This window comes from Macaca thibetana, chromosome 14, assembly GCF_024542745.1.
Source record: "Macaca thibetana thibetana isolate TM-01 chromosome 14, ASM2454274v1, whole genome shotgun sequence".
NCBI lineage: Eukaryota > Metazoa > Chordata > Mammalia > Primates > Cercopithecidae > Macaca > Macaca thibetana.
The window spans coordinates 29559912-29582869 of NC_065591.1; the positions used below are offsets into that span (position 1 = coordinate 29559912).

General features: G+C 39.4%; 1 protein-coding gene across 1 annotated transcript in view; it reads right to left on the bottom strand.

The window, feature by feature from the left end:
• The window catches only part of TRIM44 (tripartite motif containing 44), a 134097-nt gene that overhangs the window by 107387 nt on the left and 3752 nt on the right, over nt 1-22958 (bottom strand). The window contains exon 2 of the mRNA XM_050759447.1: nt 3619-3696. Coding sequence (XP_050615404.1) covers nt 3619-3696 — 78 coding nt within the window. The remainder of the gene's footprint in view (nt 1-3618; nt 3697-22958) is intronic.

The following is a 22958-nucleotide window of genomic DNA, read 5'->3' on the forward strand; positions in this document are numbered from 1 at the left end:
ATAGAGGAAAACAGCTAATGTACAGCACAGAGGTTCTCAAAGTGTGATACTTCAACCAGCAACATCAGCATCACCTGATAATTTCACAGAAATGAACACTGTCTAGCCACCCCAGGCCAGCTGAATAAAAAACTCTGGAGGTGGGCCCAGTACTCTATATTTTAGTACGTCTTCTGGGTGATTTTCATGCACACTGAAGTTTAAGAACCTCTGGATCTGGAAGAAAAGAAGATGCCTGACAAAATGTTTGGATAAAATGAGGCATCTCATTAAACAGAATCAAGTCTATATTATTGACACAGAAGAATATCTAAGATATTCTACATAAAGGAAAGAGCAGTTGTAAAACTATGGGTATAATTTCGCAAAAAACAATTTTGAAAATGTACTTCTACATGGAAAAATGTCTAGAAGGTTACATACTAAACGGTTAACCGTGGCTAACTTGGGGGAGATTTTACTTTTTCTTTATGAATAGCTGTATTTTTAAATCTATAAGCATGTATTATTTTATAATTTAAAAAAATGATTAATCTAGACATCTTCTACTCCTCTCTAGCAAAACTCAAGAGGTAAAAATTAACTCATTTCCCAATAGGCTTCATTGTCTGGACTAATCAAGCTTTGTGATGCCTTAGGGAATTCTAGAGGAAGTGAGGCAGAGATAGTGCTCAGTCCTCCATGACTCAATCAGTGCTTCTATGTAAAGCCTCTGTGCCAGGAAACGACAGGTCACAAAGTCTAACAGATTTCTGCCCTTCTTAAATAGGCCAACTCAAAAAGGGGATGGCGGGGCTCTGTGGGAAAACAGAACAGACAAAAATTTAAGGGTTGTCTTGGAAGATGCCAATTTATTTCTAGGAAAATCTTCTTTGTTGCAGAAATTATACATTTAAGTGGCCCATTTTTTACCCCCATTCCTGATCTGGCAGTCATTCTGTAATTATCCTTCATCTTCCTTCAAGCTGGCTCCGAGTATATACAGCATATGCTTGTGGTAGACTAAAAAGGGGCTTGAAAATAAAACAGGTTGGTAGTAAATGATCCAGGGCAAAATAAAGAAGAGTAAAAAACAGGTGCAGGTAGACACACATACCCAGTCAGGTCCTTACAAATATCCTTTACCTTATGATGCATCAAGGGAAAAGCCTGACACTTCCAGGGATTCCTCTGATGGGACCACTCAGTCCTTTCACTTTGTGGCAAGCTTTCCATCAGAAGCACTACATGCATTCATAAAGGATCCCAAAGCACTTTACCTGTATTATAGTCATAGAGAACACTCAGTGTGATTTGCACACATCCGCTCCCTCTTCACTGCCCTGCTAATTATAAATTTAGTGGAAACAGAATATGGTTGTCTCCTGCAGAACAGGAGTTGCCTCAGAAACCAGAGAAACTTGGCAAGAAAAGCTTTCAGTAACTTTTAATAAGTGGTTCATCCTAACTAAAGGAAAAACTTTTATCAGGGGTCCCCCTACTTTGAGCTAGGAAAGTTGACAAATGTTACTCCAATTTTTTTCTGTCTACCAAGATACTCTCTACTTCTAGAACCCTAACTACACCAGAAGACAAGAGATCTTACCAAAGTCCCCAATATTTTCATTGCCATATGAAGAGAAATTTATTTTTGCGGCTGCAGCCACCTTTTGAAGAGCCCACCAGTCTGTGGCTCTGCCACATATTGTGTTTCAATTTAGAAAACTGCAGCACAATGTGATTATGTGGTAGAAAGGAGATAAAATCCAGTGCCTGGTTTGCAGCATGACATAAAACAAAGAGTACAGGCACTGGAGTCAGAGTTTGAATTCCACATCTGTATTACATTAGATTTGAGCAGATGATTCTACCTTTCTAAACCTCAGTGTTCTTATCAATAAAGTAGGAATAAAATGCTACTTTACAGTGTTGTTAAATAATTAAAAATATTTGAGGGGAGAGCAGGAATGATAAGTTAGCGTTTAATGGGTACAGAATTTCAGTTTGGGATAGTAAAAAAGCTCTAAAGATGGACAGTGGTGATGGTTATACAACCAAGTGTGGCCAGGTGTGGTGGCTCATGCCCATAATCCCAGCACTTTGGGAGACTGAGGAAGGCAGATAGCCTGAGGTCACGAGTTTGAAACCAGCCTGGCCAACATGGTGAAACTCTGTCTCCAGTAAAAATACAAAAAGTTAGCTGAGTGTGGTGGTGTGTGCCTGTAGTCCCAGCCACTCAGGGGGCTGAGGCAGGGAATCACTTGAACCTGGGAGGCGGAGGTTGCAATGAGCTGAGATCATGCCACTGCACTCTAGCCTGGGCACCAGAGTGACACTGCATCTCAGAAAAACAAAAAACAAAAACAAACAAAAAACCAAAGTGAATGTTACAGTTAATGCCATTGAACTGTACACTCAAAAATGGTGAAAATTTTGTACGTATATTTTAGCACAATTATGTAAGAGTCCTAGCAAAGTGCCTGGCTCTCAGTAGATACTCAAGAAATGTTAGTACCATTCCTGTTTTAAAAAAAAAACAAAAAACAAAAAACAAAACCTACAGTAAAATGAAATCATGCTCCTTTCCCTATTTAACTGTGAGAAACTTTGATTCTAAGGCAAAGCCAGCTGGCACCAATACCAGGTAGTGCCACAGTAAGTGTCTAGGTAGGAAAGAGAAGGAAGTCTGTGTTAGTCATAGTCCCTCCAGCATGTTCAGTTCCCAGTTTACCTTCACCCCATTATGGTGTCTCCCAGAATATCAATCCGCTAGACCCCGACATATCAAAAAAAAAAAAAAAAAAAAAAAAAAAAAAAAAAAAAAAAAAAAAAAAAAAAGCTGGGACACTTAAAACAGTTGCCAAACCAGACTACAGGTCATAAGGAAAAAAGTATTCTGAGTGGCAGCTGGCTCCTGGAAGCAGTGGAGAGATAAGACGTTAGTGCTGAACACCAACTAAATGAGTCTGGATCCTATGCCAGTCCCTGGCATTAAGATGACCTGTATCTCTCGGCCGGGCGCAGTGGCTCACATCTGTAGTCCCAGCACTTTGGGAGGCTGAGGCAAGCAGATCACAAGGTCAAGAGTTCAAGACTAGCCTGACCAACATGGTGAAACCCCGTCTCTACTAAAAATATAAAAATTAGCAAGGCATGGTGGTGCACACCTGTAATCCCAGTTAACTCGGGAGGCCGAGGCAGGAGAATGGCTTGGACCCGGGAGGCAGAGGTTGCAGTGAGTCAAGATTGCGCCACTGCACTCCAGTCTGGGCAGCAGAGCGAGACTCTGTCTCAAGAAAAAAAAAAAAGATCTGTATTTCTCTCAGACGCCTTTGGCTGCATTTAATGGACACAGAGGACCAAAGATTCAAAGACTCCCAGTAAAGGAGGATTAAAAATGAACTTGTCTGCAGTTCAGGGAAAGCAATTAATGATTATGTGTTGTAAGTCATAAAATAGAGAAGGGGAAAAATAGATGACTTATCTCTAGGCATATCAGAACACTGTTTCTGATGGGCAGGCTTAATTAAATCTTAATGCAATGTTCAGAGAGATGATCATCAACACCCCACAATTTTAGCTCAAGAAGAATGAAATGCTTGGGGTACCAACACCCAATCAATTCCAAACAATACTTACTTTAGGGTCTGAGCTCTTGAACTTCAACCTTTCCACCAATTCGATCATAGCCGCCTTCAGTCCACCTGAGTCTTTGCTCTAGAAGGAAGAAAAGTGAGGGGTCACTAGACAGCATTTTGTTGCTCTCTCAAACACAAACAGCATTTTGGAGGACAATGAAATAAAAAGCAACTTTTTCTTAGCAGCGAAGAGAGCTAAACAACTAAGGAGAGGTGCATTGTCCCTCTTTCCCTTCTCTATGGACAAACAGTGTCAGGACATAAACTGCCCAGTGACTGGCAGAACTATATGGAATGAAAATTAAATACAATTTGTATAGGCTGACTCACTGCTTCACCTCAGGCTCAACTGTGCCAGTGTTCACTGTGCCTCTACAAAAGACAGTCCCATACAAGATGTCTATTTTACAGACTAGTAATTTTAATTTTGAACCTTTATGCATCAGATACAGAAGTATGCAATATTAAATATACTTATAAAAATAAAACAAATATCTGAAATTTAATTACGAATGGAACTCCAGTGTGCTGATTAAGAACACAGGTTTTTTAACTGGGTGTGGTAGCTTGCACCTGTTATTTCAGCTACTCAGGAGGCTGAGGCAGGAGCACTGCTTGAGGCCAGGAGTTCAAGACCAAAAAAACCACAAAACTCATGGGTTTCCGAGTCAGACATATACAGTTCCAATTTTGGATTTGCCATTAACTAGTTGATTGATTTCAGGCAAATTACTAAATTTCTCAAAACCTTCTCCCCCTTCTATAAAATAGTGATAATAAACTGGGCTATTTTGGGGCCTAATTGAAAGTGTTTTAAAAGGTATTAGCACAGTATGTGGCTCACACACAGTGAGTGCTCAAAAATTTCACATGCTATTACTATTATTACAGTATAATGATTTAGAGTTGCACAGTACAATAAAAGACTAATGTGAACCCCAAATGCAAGCGTATGTATATAATTTCATAATTGCCACAATTAAAAAGTAAAATTGATTTTGATATATTTTACTTAACTCAGTATATTCAAAATATCATTACAACATGTAATTTCAACATGAGATTTTTTTTTCATGTTAGGTCTTTGAAATCTAGTATTTCACAATCATAGCCCAATCAATTTAAACCAGCTACATTACAAGTGCTCCAAAGCCACATGTGACTAGTGACTACTATATTGGTCAGTACAGATTTAGAGCACAGACTACAGCCCTAGTGCCATTAGTCACACACTAGCTGTGTGACCTTAGGCAAGTTACTTAGCCTATGTCTCAATTTCTCTATCTGTAAAACAGAGCCAATAACAGTATCTATTTCATAGGACTATAGTAAGATTAAATTAGTTAATGTATGTCAATGTACTCAGAACAGAGCCTGGCACATGGTAAATACAAAAGGAAGTATGAAACAGTTTTACTATCTGTCTCCCTCATGATATTTTCAGTTCCTTAAGGGTAAGAACCGTAATTTTTTTATATCTCTGTATCTCTTACGCCCAACATCTAGATGTTGTAAAAAGTCTGAACAAATCAATGAATGAACATATAATCTTAAGACATGAATGCCATAATAATAATACATTATATTGTATATAGGACAATCTAAAATCACAGGAATTCATTTATTTTCTTATCTCAACAATTCTATGAGATAGGTAGGAACATTCATTTTACCAATGAGGGAAAGGAAGCACAAAAAGGTAAAATCACTGTCATTTCTATGCGGTAGGGACAACAAAGCAGCACAAGAAAAGAAAGACACTGCAAATATCTCTTACTCAAAATTGGCCTCTGGATCCGTGATAACATGTCTTCCAAATTTACAGAACTAATTTCAATTCCTCCAAAACAGGAAATACCTAGTAAGATTCCACTATATAAATTAAAATATACTAAAGGCTCAATTTTTCCCCCTCTGACCTCTCTTGCCTCTCAAGTCTACACAGTAAAAATCAGACACAACATGACTACAACCAATATCTACTTTAGATGTGTTCTTCAAACACAGCTTAGATCATATTTCCATCTTAGCAGAGGTTCTAAATTTTAGTAAGTTCTATTTTTTAAAGTGATGGTTTACAACTCCCCTATATCCTCCACTAATTTTGGTCTTTAATCTCTGTGGTCTCATAGCAGACAGTAGAGAAAAGGAACTTAGAGGTCATATGCCAGGGAGCAGGTGAGACCTGAAGTGCCTAAAAAAGGGTTAAGTTGCCAGACACAATCCTGCTTTTATGAGATGATCAGACAATAAAGCCTGTCTGGTGATATCATTCCTCTAACCTGCTTCTCATTGGCTGAACAAGCAGGTCACTTGTCCCTGGAAAGCTCTCTTCCCCCACATCCCAGCTGCCAGCGCCCATTTTAAGCTCTTCGGCAATAGCTCTGATATATTATGACTTTCCCCTGGCTCTAGAGAGCAGAAAGGAATGCACCAAACTGTGCCTTAAAACCTTCAGAAAAGAATAAAACGACAATGAAGGAATCCCTAAGAAGCAGACAGCCTGTCTGCAAGCAGATGTGCCTCGTGTGGATGGATAAGGGAACCCTTAGCCTTCTTTCATAAAAATTCAGTGTGTCAGCAGAATCCTTCCTCCTTTTCACAAAGCTTTCACAAAACATCAGCAGCATCACCTAACCAGGCAAGAGAGAGAGGAGAGGCAACTTAAGAGAGCCTCCCTTCAGGAAACTCACCTGTTCCACCTCCCCACCTCGCTCTCTGTGAATTATTCAAGATTAACTGGGCTCTATGGTGAACCTGCTATACTCAGTCTCTAAATGAGTGGTGAGAAAACCTTTCCCAAAGGCTTTTTAAAAAATCCACAAAATAAGCAGTTGGTCAGAAGGGAGAGGCTCCTTAGGGCAGATCCGACCCTGACAGCTGCAGAGCTGGGGCAAGAGTCCGAATGGACTCTGGGGCCTTGTGCACAGGTGTTCAAGCTAGCATGTCCAAGCTGAGAATACCCTTCTAGGTCACCCATGATACACATGTGAGACCTAGGGATACATGTATCAGAAACTGGTCCATCTTTAGGCAGATGGACTCAGGAAGAGGCTCTGCAGGCCATGGAAGGTAATTCTTGGGTAGCTAGGTACTTGAAGAGTGGTATGGAAGAGGACAGGCATGGCTACAGGAGGGGTCTTCAAAAGCATGGGACACAGCCCTGCTACTCAGGAGGCTGAGGCAGGAGAATCGCTTGAACCTGGGAGGCAGAGGCTACAGTGAGTCAAGATCACTCCACTGCACTCCAGCCTGGGTGACAGAGTGAGACTGCATCTTAAAAAAAAAAAAAAAAAAAAAAAGTATGGGACATAGGTCAGGATAGGTCAGGGGCATGGGGTTGTTTGGGTCTAAGGGTGGTGGTATCTGAATCTGAGTATCCCCAAACCATAGAATAGTACCATGTTTCGGTTAATTATTCGGTTGTTGAGGACAGCCATTAGTCAAAAGATAGCCAGATAGATTATACCCTCATATATTCCCTAATTGGGAAACCAGTGAACAGAAAAGATAGTGGAACAGAACAGCTGCCTCTGAAACCTGAGTTCTAATTGAGAAGTGAACCAGGATAGTAAGAAAAGGCAGCCTAATTCACCTTGTAGACATTTGGTTCCACAGTAGAAATGATTGTCAATCCTTGGGGCACATACCATGACTAGCGAAGCAGTAGGATTCTCCTGCTATCCGTACTTCTCCACCTCCATCCCACCCAATGCATTCTAAGAACACAGGAGTTCAATGCGAGCATAACTTGTTTATGCACCTTGTTCCTCCCCTAAGAAGGTGTAGAATAAAAAGAGACAAGTGCTACGTTGTGACACTTACCACTCAGAATTTGATTAATCTGCAGAAGCGTAGGATGCTTCACAAAAGCCAGCTCCTAGGGATGAGTCATAATAAAACCAAAGAAAGGACAAAATGCTGTACATGTGAAGGTATTCTTTAGTCTCCAAAGCACTTTCATATGCTCTTTCATTGGCATTTCACAATAACCCTAAAAAGCAGTATATTCTCACTTTACAGCTGAGAAAAATGGCTGGTGAAAATCAAATGAACCCAAAGCTCAGAGCACTTACACTCTTTCACTGGCATTTCACAATAATACAATAACTAAAAGATAGTGTATTCTCACTTCACAATGGACTAAAATGGCACTGTGGATGTCAAACGATGTCCCCAAAATCACAGAACTGGTCAGTGCCAAAACCAAGATCAGAAACATCTAAATTAAAAAGATTTATAACATATACAATGGAAGACATTGGTATCAAGAATACAGAAAAAACACATAAGGAATTTCTATAAATCAGTAAGAAAAAGCCAAATAAACCCAAAAGAAATCCCCCCAAAAATATGAACAGATAAAACAAGACCCTTCTTTAAAAAAAAAAAAACAGAAATGTGAAATGCAAACACATCAAAACAGGCAAAAGATGCTCAAACTCACTCATGATTAAAATATCATTTCTCACCCATCAGCCTGAAATAAATCTTAATCTCATAACAGCAAGTGTTAGGCCCTGGGGAAATTGGGGACTTCCATATGTTGTTGATGGATATATAAAATAACTGCCACTCTGAAATCACATGCCTACCAATCCACTTCTTTCCTCTTGAAGAAGACTAGCACCTGTGTCAAGGATGCATGTACAAAATTATTTATTTCAGCATTGTTTGTAATACTAAAAATCTGCAAACACCCCAAGGATTCATCAATAGTGGGTGGCTAAATAAACCACTGAATTAACACACTGTGGAACATGACATAGCAAATAAAAAGAATGAGGTAGGTTGTATGTACCTGGATACAAGGCATGACATACTGTTGAATTTAAAACAAAACAAAACAAACAAACAAAAAAACCTTGCAAAATGGTACATGTAATAAATATAATTTTTAAAAAAACTATTACTTTCTATGAGTGATACAGGTATGTAAAATATTAGAAAAGCAATTATTGCTGGGACTGGTACTTGGGATAGACAGATTTTAGAGTTAAATATATTCCTACTAATTGCATAGCTAAGATTTAGCATACGAAAAAACAAACAAACAAAAAAAGATAGGCAAGAAGGGAGGGAGAGAGGTAGAATTTGACCAAGAGGGCCAAGGTCTCCTGCTTCCAGTGCTTCTTCCCATGTGTTTGCCTAAATGTAAATACTGGGGCCTTTTCCTTTGACACTGCAAACATATGAACCAGGAGATTCAAGAGAAGGTTCTTTACTTGATATTCATGTATGGATTTCAGGGGGTCTGAAATCCTCAAAACAATATAAAATTTGGGCTGTACATGACATTAGCTTTTCTTACATCCTCAAAAACAATTAACATTCCAAATGTAAAGAGTATTGCACAAAGAGAAAGTAGACCCAGGTTTTACTACTAGCACTGCCAGTAACTGCTTGTGTGAGCTTGGAAAAGTCATTTTACATCCCTGGGTTTCTGTTTTCCCATCTGTAAATGAGGAAGATGGACCAGACCAAAAGCTACACATCAACAGCCTGTGGCCTACAGAACTATTTTCTGTGGCTTTTAGAGTATTGTCCCACACATCCACTAAGAGTTTTAAATTAGTTGCTAGCATTTAAAAATCAGGACATATGACATAAAAATAAAGATTTCTAGCTTCTTTTGTAAATCCAAAGGGTATGACGGTAATGGGCTCCCATTCCAATACAGCAGAAATTGGCTGAAACTGAGTAGTAGCAGCTATTCACTTTAGGCAAAGCAAGCTCTCTCAAGTTTGTCAGTTACTTTGGCTTGCTTCTCTTGTTTACATTACCTTTCTGGTAGATATTTGAAGTTGCTATCCCCGGAAGCAATTCTAAAAGTTTTCTACTTCTAAGATTCCTTGTGTTTGGACACTATGAAAATAGGGGTACCTTTCTTCAAAGGAGCACGTATTACATGATACATTCATATCCATCCACCCCAAAACACAGAAATAATATTTCATTCTAATGGAAACACGCCTTAAAAATGGGCAAAGGGTAGAAGCAAAAGTAGAATATGGCAAGTAGCAGTGGCATCAGAATAGGAAGAAGTATTCCCTGACAAGTGGTCTCTGCACTTTCATGGAAGTCAGTCTAGTCTAATGCCAATAACCAGCTAGGCACTGAAAAGTCACATGTCAGCAAAAATGTAAATATAAGCCACATAAATATCCTAAACTGGCTCCTGAATATTGAATTCTATTATTACGAAGAATCAATCAGAAGATGTTGAATTCAGAAAGAATACTAGCTATCTGTTTTGGGGTGTTTTTCTCCCTATTCCATTGGCTTGTGTCGATATCATTCTTCAAAAAAAACAAAAAACAAAAAACAAAAAACATCAATCCAACTTAGTCATTTTACCAGAAGGTCTTGTCTGGGAGAAATAGTGGAAAAGGATCAGAAGATGGAATACAGAAGTCCTTCTTGGCCAGGCACAGTGGCTCATACCTGTAATCCCAGCACTTTGGAAGGCCAAAGCGGGCAGATCATTTGAGGCCAGGAGTTCGAGACCAGCCTGGTCAAGATGGAGAAACCCCACCTCCACTAAAAATACAAAAATAAGCTGGGCATGGTAGTGCATGCCTGTACTCCCAGCTACCTGGGTGGCTGAGACATGAGAATCACCTGAACCCAGGAGGTGGAGGTTGCAGTGGGTGGGGATCAACTGCGTTCCATCCTGAGCAACAGAGCAAGACACTGACTGAGAGAGTAGGGAGGGGAGGGGAGGGGGGAGAGGAGAAGAGGGAAGGGGAGGGGAAGAGGGGAGGGGGAGGGGGGAGGGGAGAGGAGGGGGGGGGGGAGGGGGGAGGGGGAGAGGGGAGGGGGAGAGGGGAAGGGGGAGAGGGGGAAGGGGGAGAGGGGAAGGGGGAGAGGGGAAGGGGGAGAGGGGTGGGGAAGGGGGAGAGGGAGGGAAGGGGAAGAGGGGGGAGGGGGAGGGGGAGGGGGAGGGGGAGGGGGAGGGGGGAGGGGGAGGGGAGAAGTCCTCCCAAGGAATCAGAAAGCAAGGTTTTGTCAAAAGGAAATGAAATTAAATTTTAGTATCACCGTCCCATGTACAAAAGTTATCATCTCCTTCATACTACTTCATTTTCTAACTCCAAACCCCCACTCCTACACTAGGCCATCACTTTTAGTTGTCAGAACCCGAAGTCATTCTTGGGTCTGAAAAAAATCCATCAGCAGGTCTTTTTAGGCCTAACTCTAAAATATACACCATATCCAATTGGCATGTATTCTTCACTATTGTATTGTTCACTATTCCCAACCTAGTATAAGCAGCAATACTGCTTCTGCTCTTGCTACCCTACAGCCCCATTCTCCACATAGGAACCAAAGAGAAGTTTTAAGAATATAAATCAGATCATTTACTCCCTTGCTTAAACAGTCTATGACTACTTAGAATAAAACCCAAAATCCTTACCACAGCCTACTTGGTAATCTGACCTCATCCACTACTCAACCCCCACCCCACCCCTACTGATTATACTCCAGCCATTCATTTTATCCCCTTAGTAAACTTGTTCTATCTCAGGGCCTTTACACTTGCTATTCCCTTCAGTTGAACCATTATGCCTCTAGAGCTTCTCATCACTGGCTCTAACTATACCCAGGTCACTAGTTCAAAAAGTCTTTGGATCCTTAAAAAGCTTCCCTCTCATTCCCACATCCCAGTCACTCCCTATCTCCTTCCCCGGTTTGTTTATTCATAGCACTTATCATTATTTAAAATATTACTTATTATTTAACTTGTTTACTGTCTGTTCTGCTCAAAGATTATAAATTCCATGACTTAGAGTTGCTTCTTGTTGGTTCCCTACTGCCCAAAATACTCCACCTGGCAAATTTTAAGCCTTCGATAAATATATGTTGAATAAATAAATAGATCAAAAGAAAATAACATGCCACTAACTTGGAATAATATACAAAATTATCTTAAGAAATACTATACTTCAAAGAATTGTGGTGAACATTAAATGAAAAAATATAAGGAAAGTTTAGAGAAGAGGTACAAGCTAAGTTCTCAATGTTAGTTATCATTTCTGTTATTGTTATTATTAATTAAATAAAAATACTGAGTGACTACTAAGTATCAGGTATTGACCTAGACAAGTGCTGAATAGAACAAAATAAAAAAAATCGGTTACTAATTAAAATTATATACAATATATAGAAAGAAGACCAAAGAGAAGGGGAAAAATAGTTTTAGGATATTCAGAAAGTATTCATTTATTAAATACCTTCATACAGAAAATAAACATAAGGATAATGTACCAGTACAGCTTGGCTTAAATATGAGAGGGAGTAATCAAATTTGTAGAGGCAAAATGGAATGATGGAAAGAATATGTACTTTGTCAGGCCTGGATTCAAATCCCAGTATCCCAGTCCTTACACTTGCTAGCTAAGTAACCTTCAGCAAAATTTAACCTCTTTTGAGTTTCCTCATATATAAAATGGAAACATAACAACACAGCTTACTGTGGAATTTTATTAAGAAACAAATGAAACAATATATGAAAATGACCTGGCCACTCAATATATGACAGCTATGTTATTTTTCTCATATATCTGGAAACAGAGACTCAAAACTCAACAACAGACAAAAATTCCTAGACTCTCTTGGTTTTATAACCTTGGCCAAAGATTAGCATTTTCATTATTTATACACATGAAGTCAGAGTCTACCAATCAACACAGGTTCGAGCCTGCCAGGGTTCACACACACTCAAAATTGAGAGGAAAACAGTAGGGGTGCCTATATAAACTTAACCTTACATCTCTCCCCATGACTGCCTACTAGAAAGAAAATGAAGGTTATTTTCTAACCAGAAAGTGAAGAGTATATTGTCCCCACCTCCCCTCTGCTTCTATAAAAACTTCCCACAGTTCAGAATGTAAAACAGAAATTAAAGAGGACAACCAGCAAGACTTGTGAACCTAAAATTAGACCTACCAGCTGTGTTTTGGTTAGCTAGTGCATAAGGCATCAGCAGGACACTGAAATATACAGAAGCCTCTTCCTAAAGGCAAGTTTTTCTCCAGCCTATCTACCCACCAGATTAGAGCAGGCAGAAGGAACAGAAGGAGAGGGGGATGAACAGTTTGCACCCAAGAAACTTGGTGTCCAGAACTTCTACTGCTGCCAGACTAACTTGTCTGGAATGGAACTCAGAATAGAACCTTAGATGGCTTTATAACAGTAATAAGAATAAGAGCAACCCATTGCTGAGGGCTTATGATATTCCAGGCACTGTGCTAAACTCTTTACATCTATGATCTTGTTTGTTCCTAATGATAACTCAATAGGGAGAAACAATTACTTAACTCATGTTACAGAAGAAGAAACCAAGACTCAGAGGCTGAGTGAATTACTCAACATTATACAGCTAGTAGGTGGAAGAGCTAAGACTCAAAAACAGACTGCAAAGCCAACTGGGTCAAAGACTGTTTGGTCCTTAAATATTCTCCCATTTTTCCTTAGTAAGAGAATCTCGGTTTTTAGCTGGACACACTGTGGCCTGGAGAAATGACTGTTTCCCAGCCTCCCTTGCAACTAGGTAAGGCCAGGGAATTGAGTTCTGGCCAATGAAACATAAGCAGCAATGTGTACAACTTCTCAAGAGTTCCCTTTAAAATAGAGGGGTGTGCCCAGCCAGGTGCAGTGGCTCACACCTATAATCCCAGCACTTTGGGAGGCCGAGGCGGGTAGATCACGAGGTCAGGAGATTGAGACCATCCTGGCCAACACAGCGAAACCCCGTGTCTACTAAAAAATACAAACATCAGCTGGGCGGGGTGGCGGGTGCCTGTAATCCCAGCTACTTGAGAGGCAGAGGCAGGAGAATCACTTGAACCCGGGAGGCGGAGGTTGCAGTGAGCTGACATCGTGCCACTGCACTCTAGCCTGGCGACAGAGCAAGACTCTGTCTCAAACAAACGAACAAACAAAAATAGAGGGGTGTGCCCTTCACTTTTCTATGTCTGTGATTCTGGAACTTGGAAATACTAGCTGGACCTCCAGCGGTCATCTTGGTCCATGATGCAGTAAGGATGTCAGAATGGAGCTGAAAAGAGCCTACATTTCTGGTAACTTCATGGTTCTGCCACGCCAACCTTAGACTGCCTACACCCAAAGTTATTTTACGTGACAGAGAAATAAACATCATGTGGGAGTAGTTATTTTGGATTTTTCCAAATTATTTCATTATTTTAGATGCAGTCAAATTAATCCCAATGTAAATACTGATATATAACAACTATGCAATACTCTCTCAGTTCTTCATTAATGCCCTGGAACTAAACAAGATTATTATACTTCCTATCACACATTTATCACATATTTCATGTTCATCTACTATCCAGCAGGCGCTGTGCTAGGTGCTGGGAATACAAAGATGAATAACATATAGTTCTAGCCTTAAAGAGTTTATAACCCACCAGTGAAAGACATGGAAAGAAATAACATGACATAGTACACAGTATCTAGTGCTACAATAAATGTTCACAGGCTGTTACAATGGGAACACAGAGAAGGATACCTCAAAGCCTATATCTACCTAGTAACACCCTATCCATCTTTCAAGGCCCACCTCGAAGACTCCTTCCTCTAAGAATCTATTCCTGGCTGCATGCCCTCCAGTGATATCAATTTCTCTTTTCTCTCCACTTCCATAGCATACTGTTTGTACCTTTTCTCTAATACACACAAATAAGCATGTGAAAAGACTATCTTTTCTATTGCGCTGTAAGCTTGCTGAAGTTGGAAACTTTGCTTATTCTTCTTAGTATCCACCACACAGTTCATCATAATAAACGCTCCAAAATTATTCAGATGAATAAAATTAGTTTAAAAAATAACATAATCAGTCTCTAAAATGAAAGCTAGCTATATGTTATAGTTTGGACATATTATAATGAATGTATTTGCTAATCTTCTTATTGATGTTAAAAACCAATTATTACCTTACCAAAAACTAGCTAAACCCATCTGAAGTGGGTTTAATATATAAATGTTCAACAAAAATAATCTAGCACATTACAGTATACATCAAAGTCACTGCCCATATAGTTATTTGCTGTAAATTGTGGATTGAGCCTTTGGTAGATTTTGCTTGATTGGTTGGTTTTGGTTTTTTCATTCTTGATCAGTTTTCTGACACTTAAAAAGGGCATCAACATTGACTTTTTTTGCATCTGATGCAATGTTGGTTTGATCCTATCATAGTGATATGTACACACACACACACACACACACACACACACACACACAATTCTCTCTCTCTCTCCCCCACCCACACACACGAGATTCAACTCTCCCAGAGTCAGGCTTCTGCGTTTCTTACCCCATTCTCATCTCTACTCCCCATATCAAGACTAAAGCTTTTGTTTCATCCACTGTCTATAATACATCTCCTGTTCTGAAAGGTCCATAAGCATCTGTGTTCCTTACTGCCACCTAACAAGTTTAGCCCCTGGTTCTATTAAAACAAGAATAAGAGCATGAAACTGGGCTGGTCCTCCCAGACTGAACTATAACCTCAAGCAGAACACATACGAGGCACTGATACAGATGAATCTCTGGCTTCTCAGACTTGGGTTAGATGCAAGGGGAGGGAAAAGGTGGGTATGTCAATGAAGAGGCAGGCAGGGCAACCTCCATGTCGAGAGTTGTGGTCAAGACAATGGTGACAGAGGCTCAAGAGTCCTTTATCACCAGAGGAGCCTAAGAATAAGCCTACTGCATCAGCAATCTTACCCAAAAAAGCAATTGCCTAACAGCATAAAATGCCTATGAACTCATCCTATTTTGACTGAAAGGCCAGAAAAGAGAAAAAGAGGGCACCAGACTTTTGGGAGAGAGAGTAGAGAAAGCCTGGATCTTTACTCTCGAGTGGACTGTTCAGACCACTGGCTAAGCACTCTAGTTCTTTAATGAAGCTTCATCACCATCAATGTTGAATCCCCTAAAAAATCTAACTAATGTAAAAGGGATTCCCATAATCTCATATACCCTCCATAGAGCAGTATTTTCATCTGTGCTAACAACACATTCAAATGCTAGAACAATGCCATTCTCTCATTTACAGAGCCAACTAACCCTTCTATGAGGAGTTGTTCAAATAAACCAAACCAATTGTCTCTGCTATGAATAAAATCACTGGACTCTATACAGTAGCATCAAATGGTAATACAACAGGAAAATTTCCCTAGAACTTCACAAGATGTCATAATTCACGTCCCCACCCAATGTCATATGCTCAGAGATGCCTTCTATAACACATCTTATCAAAAAGTAACCTATCCTGCCACACCAACTCATTCTTACATTACCATGATTTATTGTTTTCATAGCACATAACACCATCCAAATTACTCTGCTATTTCTTTCCCACTGGAGAGAGTGAATTCCAAAAAGCTAGAGCCCTATCTGTCTAGTTCACTGCATACTTTCAAGACTTTTTACAGGTTAAGAAAGTACACTTTGATTGGAAATCCCAGAACTGCAGGCCTCACATAAACTTTCTACAGAACTACGCAAGGGTGGCTCCAACTAATGACAGCATGCCATTCCCTTTACCTTGGTCTTACTTTTGTCTTATTCTGTACAAATAAATAAGACACTGGTTGAACCACTATGTATGCCAGTGCTACAAACTCTAATTAGAAGTGACCTGTATCTCTTCAGCAAGAACAAAAAATTAAAAACATAAATAGATACATTACAGCAAGCCTTCAACCTTCTGTCTCCCTACGAAAGCTTCTTCTATGAGCTGACTGAAAAGCCAGATTCACTGATCCCTATGGAATACACTACGGCATACCTCCAGCTCCTCGAGAATCACAGCTCTTTGAGCATATACTTACATTCTTCCATCCACCCAGATACCAATGTCTCCTCAGTCACTCCCCAAGCAGTTGTTCCTCTTATCACTTAACCAAACATTCTTCCCAAACACCCATCTTAAAAGCAAAGGGTGTGGCTTAAAAACCTTCGGATCTGTCTTTAGAAAAGCCATGTTAAGAACTCCACAGATGCTATATATTTACTGAATTCTGCCAACCACTTCTCCCTTTGCCACTTTGTAAGACTCTACCTTTTCTTCAGGTGATCTTGGGGTAAACTAGACAAGTGGTCTTCAAACCACAGGACATGACACATTAGTGTGCCATGAGATCAATGTAGTGGGAGGGTCCAGAATTTTTTTTTTTTAACAGAATAGAAGAGAAACAGAACATATATGTAGTAAGGCAAATGGTGTCTCATTTGAGTTAACGGGGTATGTCTGGTGAGTGGCTGTGTGTATAAACGAGATCACAGTATAAAATATATTTCCTCTACTGTAGGTTGTGTTCAAAATAATTTTTAAAAATACTAGACTATTGAGTATATCTAAAGCACTTTTATTTCAACATAAAAGTTCATTAAATGTAGCTCTGAATGCAAATTCCCTTGACAATGTAAGAATTTTTGTATGAATAAATCCATAAGCCAGATCAAGCTCCTTTGTCAGATCCAGTGACCCATTTTCGTAGCCAGAAATTATGGTCAGAGTAAGAGAAACACACATATGTGAGATGACAAGTCATGACTCGGTAAGAAGTCATAAATTGGGCTGCATAACTATTTTTCTATGATAAAGCTAAAGACTAGGCTCAGTTCAAACTTGGACCCACAAAATCCCCTGGAGACCAAATGCCACAGACCAAAACTGTAATACAGCACCATCCAGGAGAAAAGAAAGAACAGTACTTCAAGTGACTAAGTGATGATCTTGTCCCCTCAAGATGTTCACTCCCTATTAGGTTGTCTCCATCCCTAATCCCCTCTTGCTGTAGGATCACCCTGTTTTTCTGCTCATTCTGGCCTACTCTGAAGTTTGCTTTTTCTCTAAATGTCAGCAGACTTTGGCAAGAACTTGGCCTTCTACTGCCAATACCAGCCACTGACAGCCTGGTTAAACACTGAGGTATCAAAACATAAATTGTACAAATTCCTCTCAATTCTAAACTTGTATAATTAGCCTCTTTATATTAATAATAAAAAGAAGAGCTAACATTTAGTGAGCACTAACAATGTGTTAGGCATTGTTAAAGTTTCTTAATCACCCACAAAGTAATTTCATTCTCACAAAAGCTCTATTTTATTTCTTATCATTATGCCCATTTTAGAAATACAGAAACAAGGCCAAACTATAATATAACTTGCCTAAGGTCAAAAAGTGGTAGAGCTAGCATATTTCCCGTCCCTTTCTAATCCTGTATTATATTTTACTTTTCATTTATAATACTTATTACATGTTGATTTGCTTATTTGTTCTTTCCTACTTCCTTCCAATAGAATGTAAGCTCTGACAAAAGTACAGACTTTCATTTTGTTCACTACTATATTCCTAATACTTAGAAAGTATCTACACTCAGTTGATTCTCAATAAGTACTTGCTGAATGAATGAATGCAGTATAATAACGATCCTCTTCTTTTGTCCATCATCCCACTGAGTCACTTTTACTGTTCCAAGATATTCTCTTGCCAATAAGTAAATGTTCATTGCACTCATAACATTTGAAACCAGAGCTGCCATCAAGCTCCTATCTTTATTGAACCAAAATGAGCAGTTTCTCACCCTACCTGCCTAACAGAGCAAATGCCATGCTCTTTCTGAGAAGAATAAAGAAAATATTACTCCTGTCTCTACAATTCCTTCAAACACAACATCTGGCATTAAATGAAAAACTGTGAGACATGACAAGAATCAGAAAAATGTGGCCGGGCACGGTGGCTCACGCCTGTAATCCCCAGTACTTGGGAGGCCAAGATGGGTGGATCACGACGTCAGGAGATAGAGACCATCCTGGCTAACACGGTGAAACCCCATCTCTACTAAAAATACAACAACAATAGCTGGGCGTAGTGGCGGGTGCCTGTAGTCCCAGCTACTTGGGAGGCTGAGGCAGGAGAATGACGTGAACCCGGGAGGCGGAGCTTGCAGTGAGCTGCGATTGTGCCACTGCACTCCAGCCTGAGTGAGCGAGACTCCGCCTCAAAAAAAAAAAAAAAAAAAAAAAAAAAGAATCAGAAAAATGTAACATACAATCAAGGATGATTTCCATAAAGATGCAGAGAAACAGATCTCTTAAAAAATAACCAAATTAACATTCTAGAGTTGAAAAACACGGTATCTTAAATGAAGAATTCAGTGACACTCATGGAGTATTTCCAGCTGCTATACATGAAGAATGAAGCGAATCTATGGAGTAAGTTCCAGGACATACTAAGTGTAAAAAAACAAAGCATAAAAGAATATTATATTCTCCCCAAACCTTATAACTCCAGTTTCACCATGGGAAAAAAACACCAGAGAAATCGAAATCAAGGAACATTCTACAAAATACCTCACTAGCACTGCTTAATACTGTCAAGATCATCCAAAACAAGGAAATGTGAGGTCCCGGATAGAATCGTGGTACAGAAGTCATCAGAGGAAAAACTAGTGACATTCAGTAAAGTCTACAGTTCAGTTAGTAATGTTCTAACATTAGGATAAGCAGAGTGCACGAAGCAGTTTTTGATCTAAGAACATATACTGAGCCCAAGAAACTAGGCTGTGCATTTGGTTAGTAGAAAGTGAGGTGTGAGGGGAGTATGGGATAACAGAAAGCAAAGCCTATGGCATGCTCAGAGTAAAACATTTAAAGGATGGCCAGGCGGTGGCTCACACCTGTAATCCTAGCACTTTGGGAAGCCAAGGTGGGCAGATCATCTGAGGTCAGGAGCTCCAGACTCACCTAGCCAACATGGTGAAACCCGGTCTCTACTAAAACTACAAAATATCAGGCAGGCGTGGTGGCGCATGCCTGTAGTCCCTACTACTTAGGAGGCTGAGGCAGGAGAACTGGTTGAACCCAGGAGGCAAAGATTGCAGTGAGCCATGATCACGCTACTGCACTCCAGCCTGGACAACAGAATAAGACTCTATCTCAAAAACGACAACAACAAACAAACAAAAAACCATTTAAAGGAGATCCTTTCTGGCCTATAATCCCAGCACTTTGGGAGGCCAAGGCAGGTGGATCACCTGAGTTCAGGAGTTCAAGACCAATCTGGCCAACATGGTGGAATGCCATCTCTACTAGAAATACAAAAAATTAGCTGGGCATGGTGGTGGGCGCCTGTAGTCCGAACTACTCAGGAGGCTGAGGCAGGAGAATCACTTGAATCTGGGAGGCAGAGGTTGCAGTGAGCCGACCGAGATGGAGCCACTGCACTCCAGCGTGGGCAACAAGAGCAAAACTTCGTCTCTAAATAAATAAATAAATAAATAAATAAATAAATAAAGGGGATCCTTTCCATATAGACTTGGGACCCTCTCACTTTTTCACCCCGCTAAGGCGTAAAATCTCAGAGTAAAAGCAAACTAAACTTGTCACTACCCAAACATCTAAAGGGGAAGGTAGAGAGGTAAACAAAACAGAGAGGGGGATAAAATGAAAGAAAGTCTCTAAGATGTGGGCAAGGTCCTCCTGAAAGTTTGGTCCAAGAAACCTCAAGAAATTAATTTAGTAGAAGGGGATTCTAAACAAGTTGTACTCTCAGGCCTTAGCAGAATCAAATTCAAATCCTCTCTCAAAGTATGCAGCTTCATGCAAGATTTGGAAAAGTACCATAAGCAATTTTTAAAAAGCAGTGAGAAGCTACACAGCTACACAGAACCCAGCACAAAAAGAAATAAAAACATGAAACATGAAAAAATTAAAACAGCAGCAGAAAGAGGTCCACAAAGTCTTCACACACTAGAATTATCAGAGGCAGATTATCAATCAATATGCCTACAGTTCTTAAAGGAATAGCTAAGACAGCTACAGAAAAAAAAAAAAAGAATATGATTCACAAATTCATACTAGCACATTTGAAAATTTAGATAAAATGGAGAAACGTCTGAGAAAATGTAACTTATCAAAACTAACCTAAGAAAAAATAGACAACCTAGACAGACCTATGACTATTAAAGAAATTGAGTCCATAGTCAAAAATACTACATAAAACAATTACATTACTGGGTATATACCCAAAGGAATATAGATCATTCTATTATACAGATACATGCACATGTATGTTCACTGCAGTGCTATTCACAATAGCAAAGACATTGAATCAACTTAAATGCCCATCAGTGATAGACTGGATAAAGAAAATGTGGTACATATCCCATGGAATACTACGCAGCCATAAAAACGAATCAGATCACGTCCTTTGCAGAGACATGAATGGAGCCAGAAGCCATTATCCTCAAACTAACGCAGGAACAGAAAACCAAATGCTGCATCTTACAACACATGGACACATGGTGGGGAACAACATACACTGGAGCCTGTCAGTGGATAGGGAGTGGGAGGAAGGAGAGCATCAGAAAGAACAGCTAATGAATTCTGGGCTTAATACCTAAGTGATGGGATGATCTGTGCAGCAAACCAGCATGGCACACGTTTACCTATGTAACAAACCTGCATATCCTGCACATGTACCCCAGAACTTAAAAGTTTGAAACTAAAAATAATAAAAAATGTTGGGGATGTTAAAAAATGTAAACCAAAAAACAAACAAACAAAAAACACAAAACACCAATAATAAACGAATAATAAACCAACTCTCCCTTCCCCCTTCACTGTCTCCAGGAATAGATGGCTTCCATGGTCAGTTCTACCAATCACTCTAGGAAGAAATATTTCAGTCTTTCACAAATACTTCCAGACTATTAAAAGAGAGAAAGAATATATAAGAAACACTACACTCTGCCTCAGACTATGAAGCCAAACTTTGATAGCAAAATCTCACGAGAACAGTAAAAGAATAATGATAGGCCAATTTCTTCCATAAATATAAACGAAAAAAACTACATAAATTATTAATAAGCCAAATCCAAAAACATGAGGCTACTTCAACTTGACCAAGTTGGGTCAAGGAAATCCCAGAAATGCTAGCCTTTCTGCTTTAATTATAAAATACGACAATACAAAGAGATGAAAGTAAGACCATATATATGCACACACCTCTATTTGCAGAAAGAAACACCTGAAGGGTAACCAAAAAACTAATAAAAACAGTTACTGGCCAGGCACAGCAGCTCACGCCTGTAATCCCACAGCTGTAGGAGGCTGAGGCGGGAGGACTGCTTGAGGCTAGGAGTTCAAGACCAACTTGGACAACACAGCAAGACACCCTCTCTACAAAACAAAAAATAAATAGAATTAGCCAGGCATGGTGGTGCACACCTGTAGTCCTAGCAACTCAGGATGCTCAGGTGGGAGGATCGCTTAAGCCCAGGAATTTGAGATTACAATGAGCTATGCTCCCACCACTGCACTCTAGCCTGAGCAAGAGTAAGATCCTGTTTCTAAGAAAAAAACAAGTAGTTACCAACAGCTGATGGAAGAATCAGGTAAAAAGGGCAAAGGCTTTTGAGGCATGTGAACATATCACTGATTTTTAAATTTAACTTTAAAAGATCAATTAATGTAATTCATCATCATAACACAGTAAAAAAGAAAATCACATGATCATCCCAAAAGATGCAAAAAAAGCATTTGATATTAAGTAATGAATCAAAATTCAGAAAAACTTAGCAAACTAGGACTAGAATTTTTTTTTAACTGATAAAACATATCTGTTTTCAAAAACCATAGAATGTATCACTTATTTGTGCAATGTTATCAATTATTGCTAGATCACGAACAAGGCCAGAATATCTATCAATCACATCCATTCAACATAATCCTGGGGGTGCTATCCAATGCAGTAAGGCAAGAAAAAACAAATAACAGGTATAAGGGTTGAAAAGAAACAAACAAAAAGTATCTCTCTTCACACATAATATAATCATGTATGTAGAATAAATCTACAGATAAATGATTAGGATATGTAAGATAATTCAGCAGCTAGATTACAAAAAAATCAATACATAAAAGTTAACCACATTCCTATATACAATTAGAAAACAAAACTTAAAACCATTTATTTTTATTTTAGAGACAGGGTCTTGCTCTGTCGACCAGGCTGGAGGGAAGTGGCAGGATCATAATCCACTGCAGCCTCAAACTCCTAGACTCAAGCAATGCTCCCACATCAGCCTTCCATATAGCTGACAGGTGTGAGCCACTGTGCCTGGCTCATATTTTCTACAATACTATAAAATCATTTTACAATGATGTGAAAAATCTTTCGGGAAAAAAAAAATAAAAGTTTACTGCAAAGCAATAAAAAAGACCTAAATAAATTAATCAGAAGACTTCATGTTGTAATGATATTAATTCTCCCTATATTGGCTTATAAATTTAATACAATATCCAAAA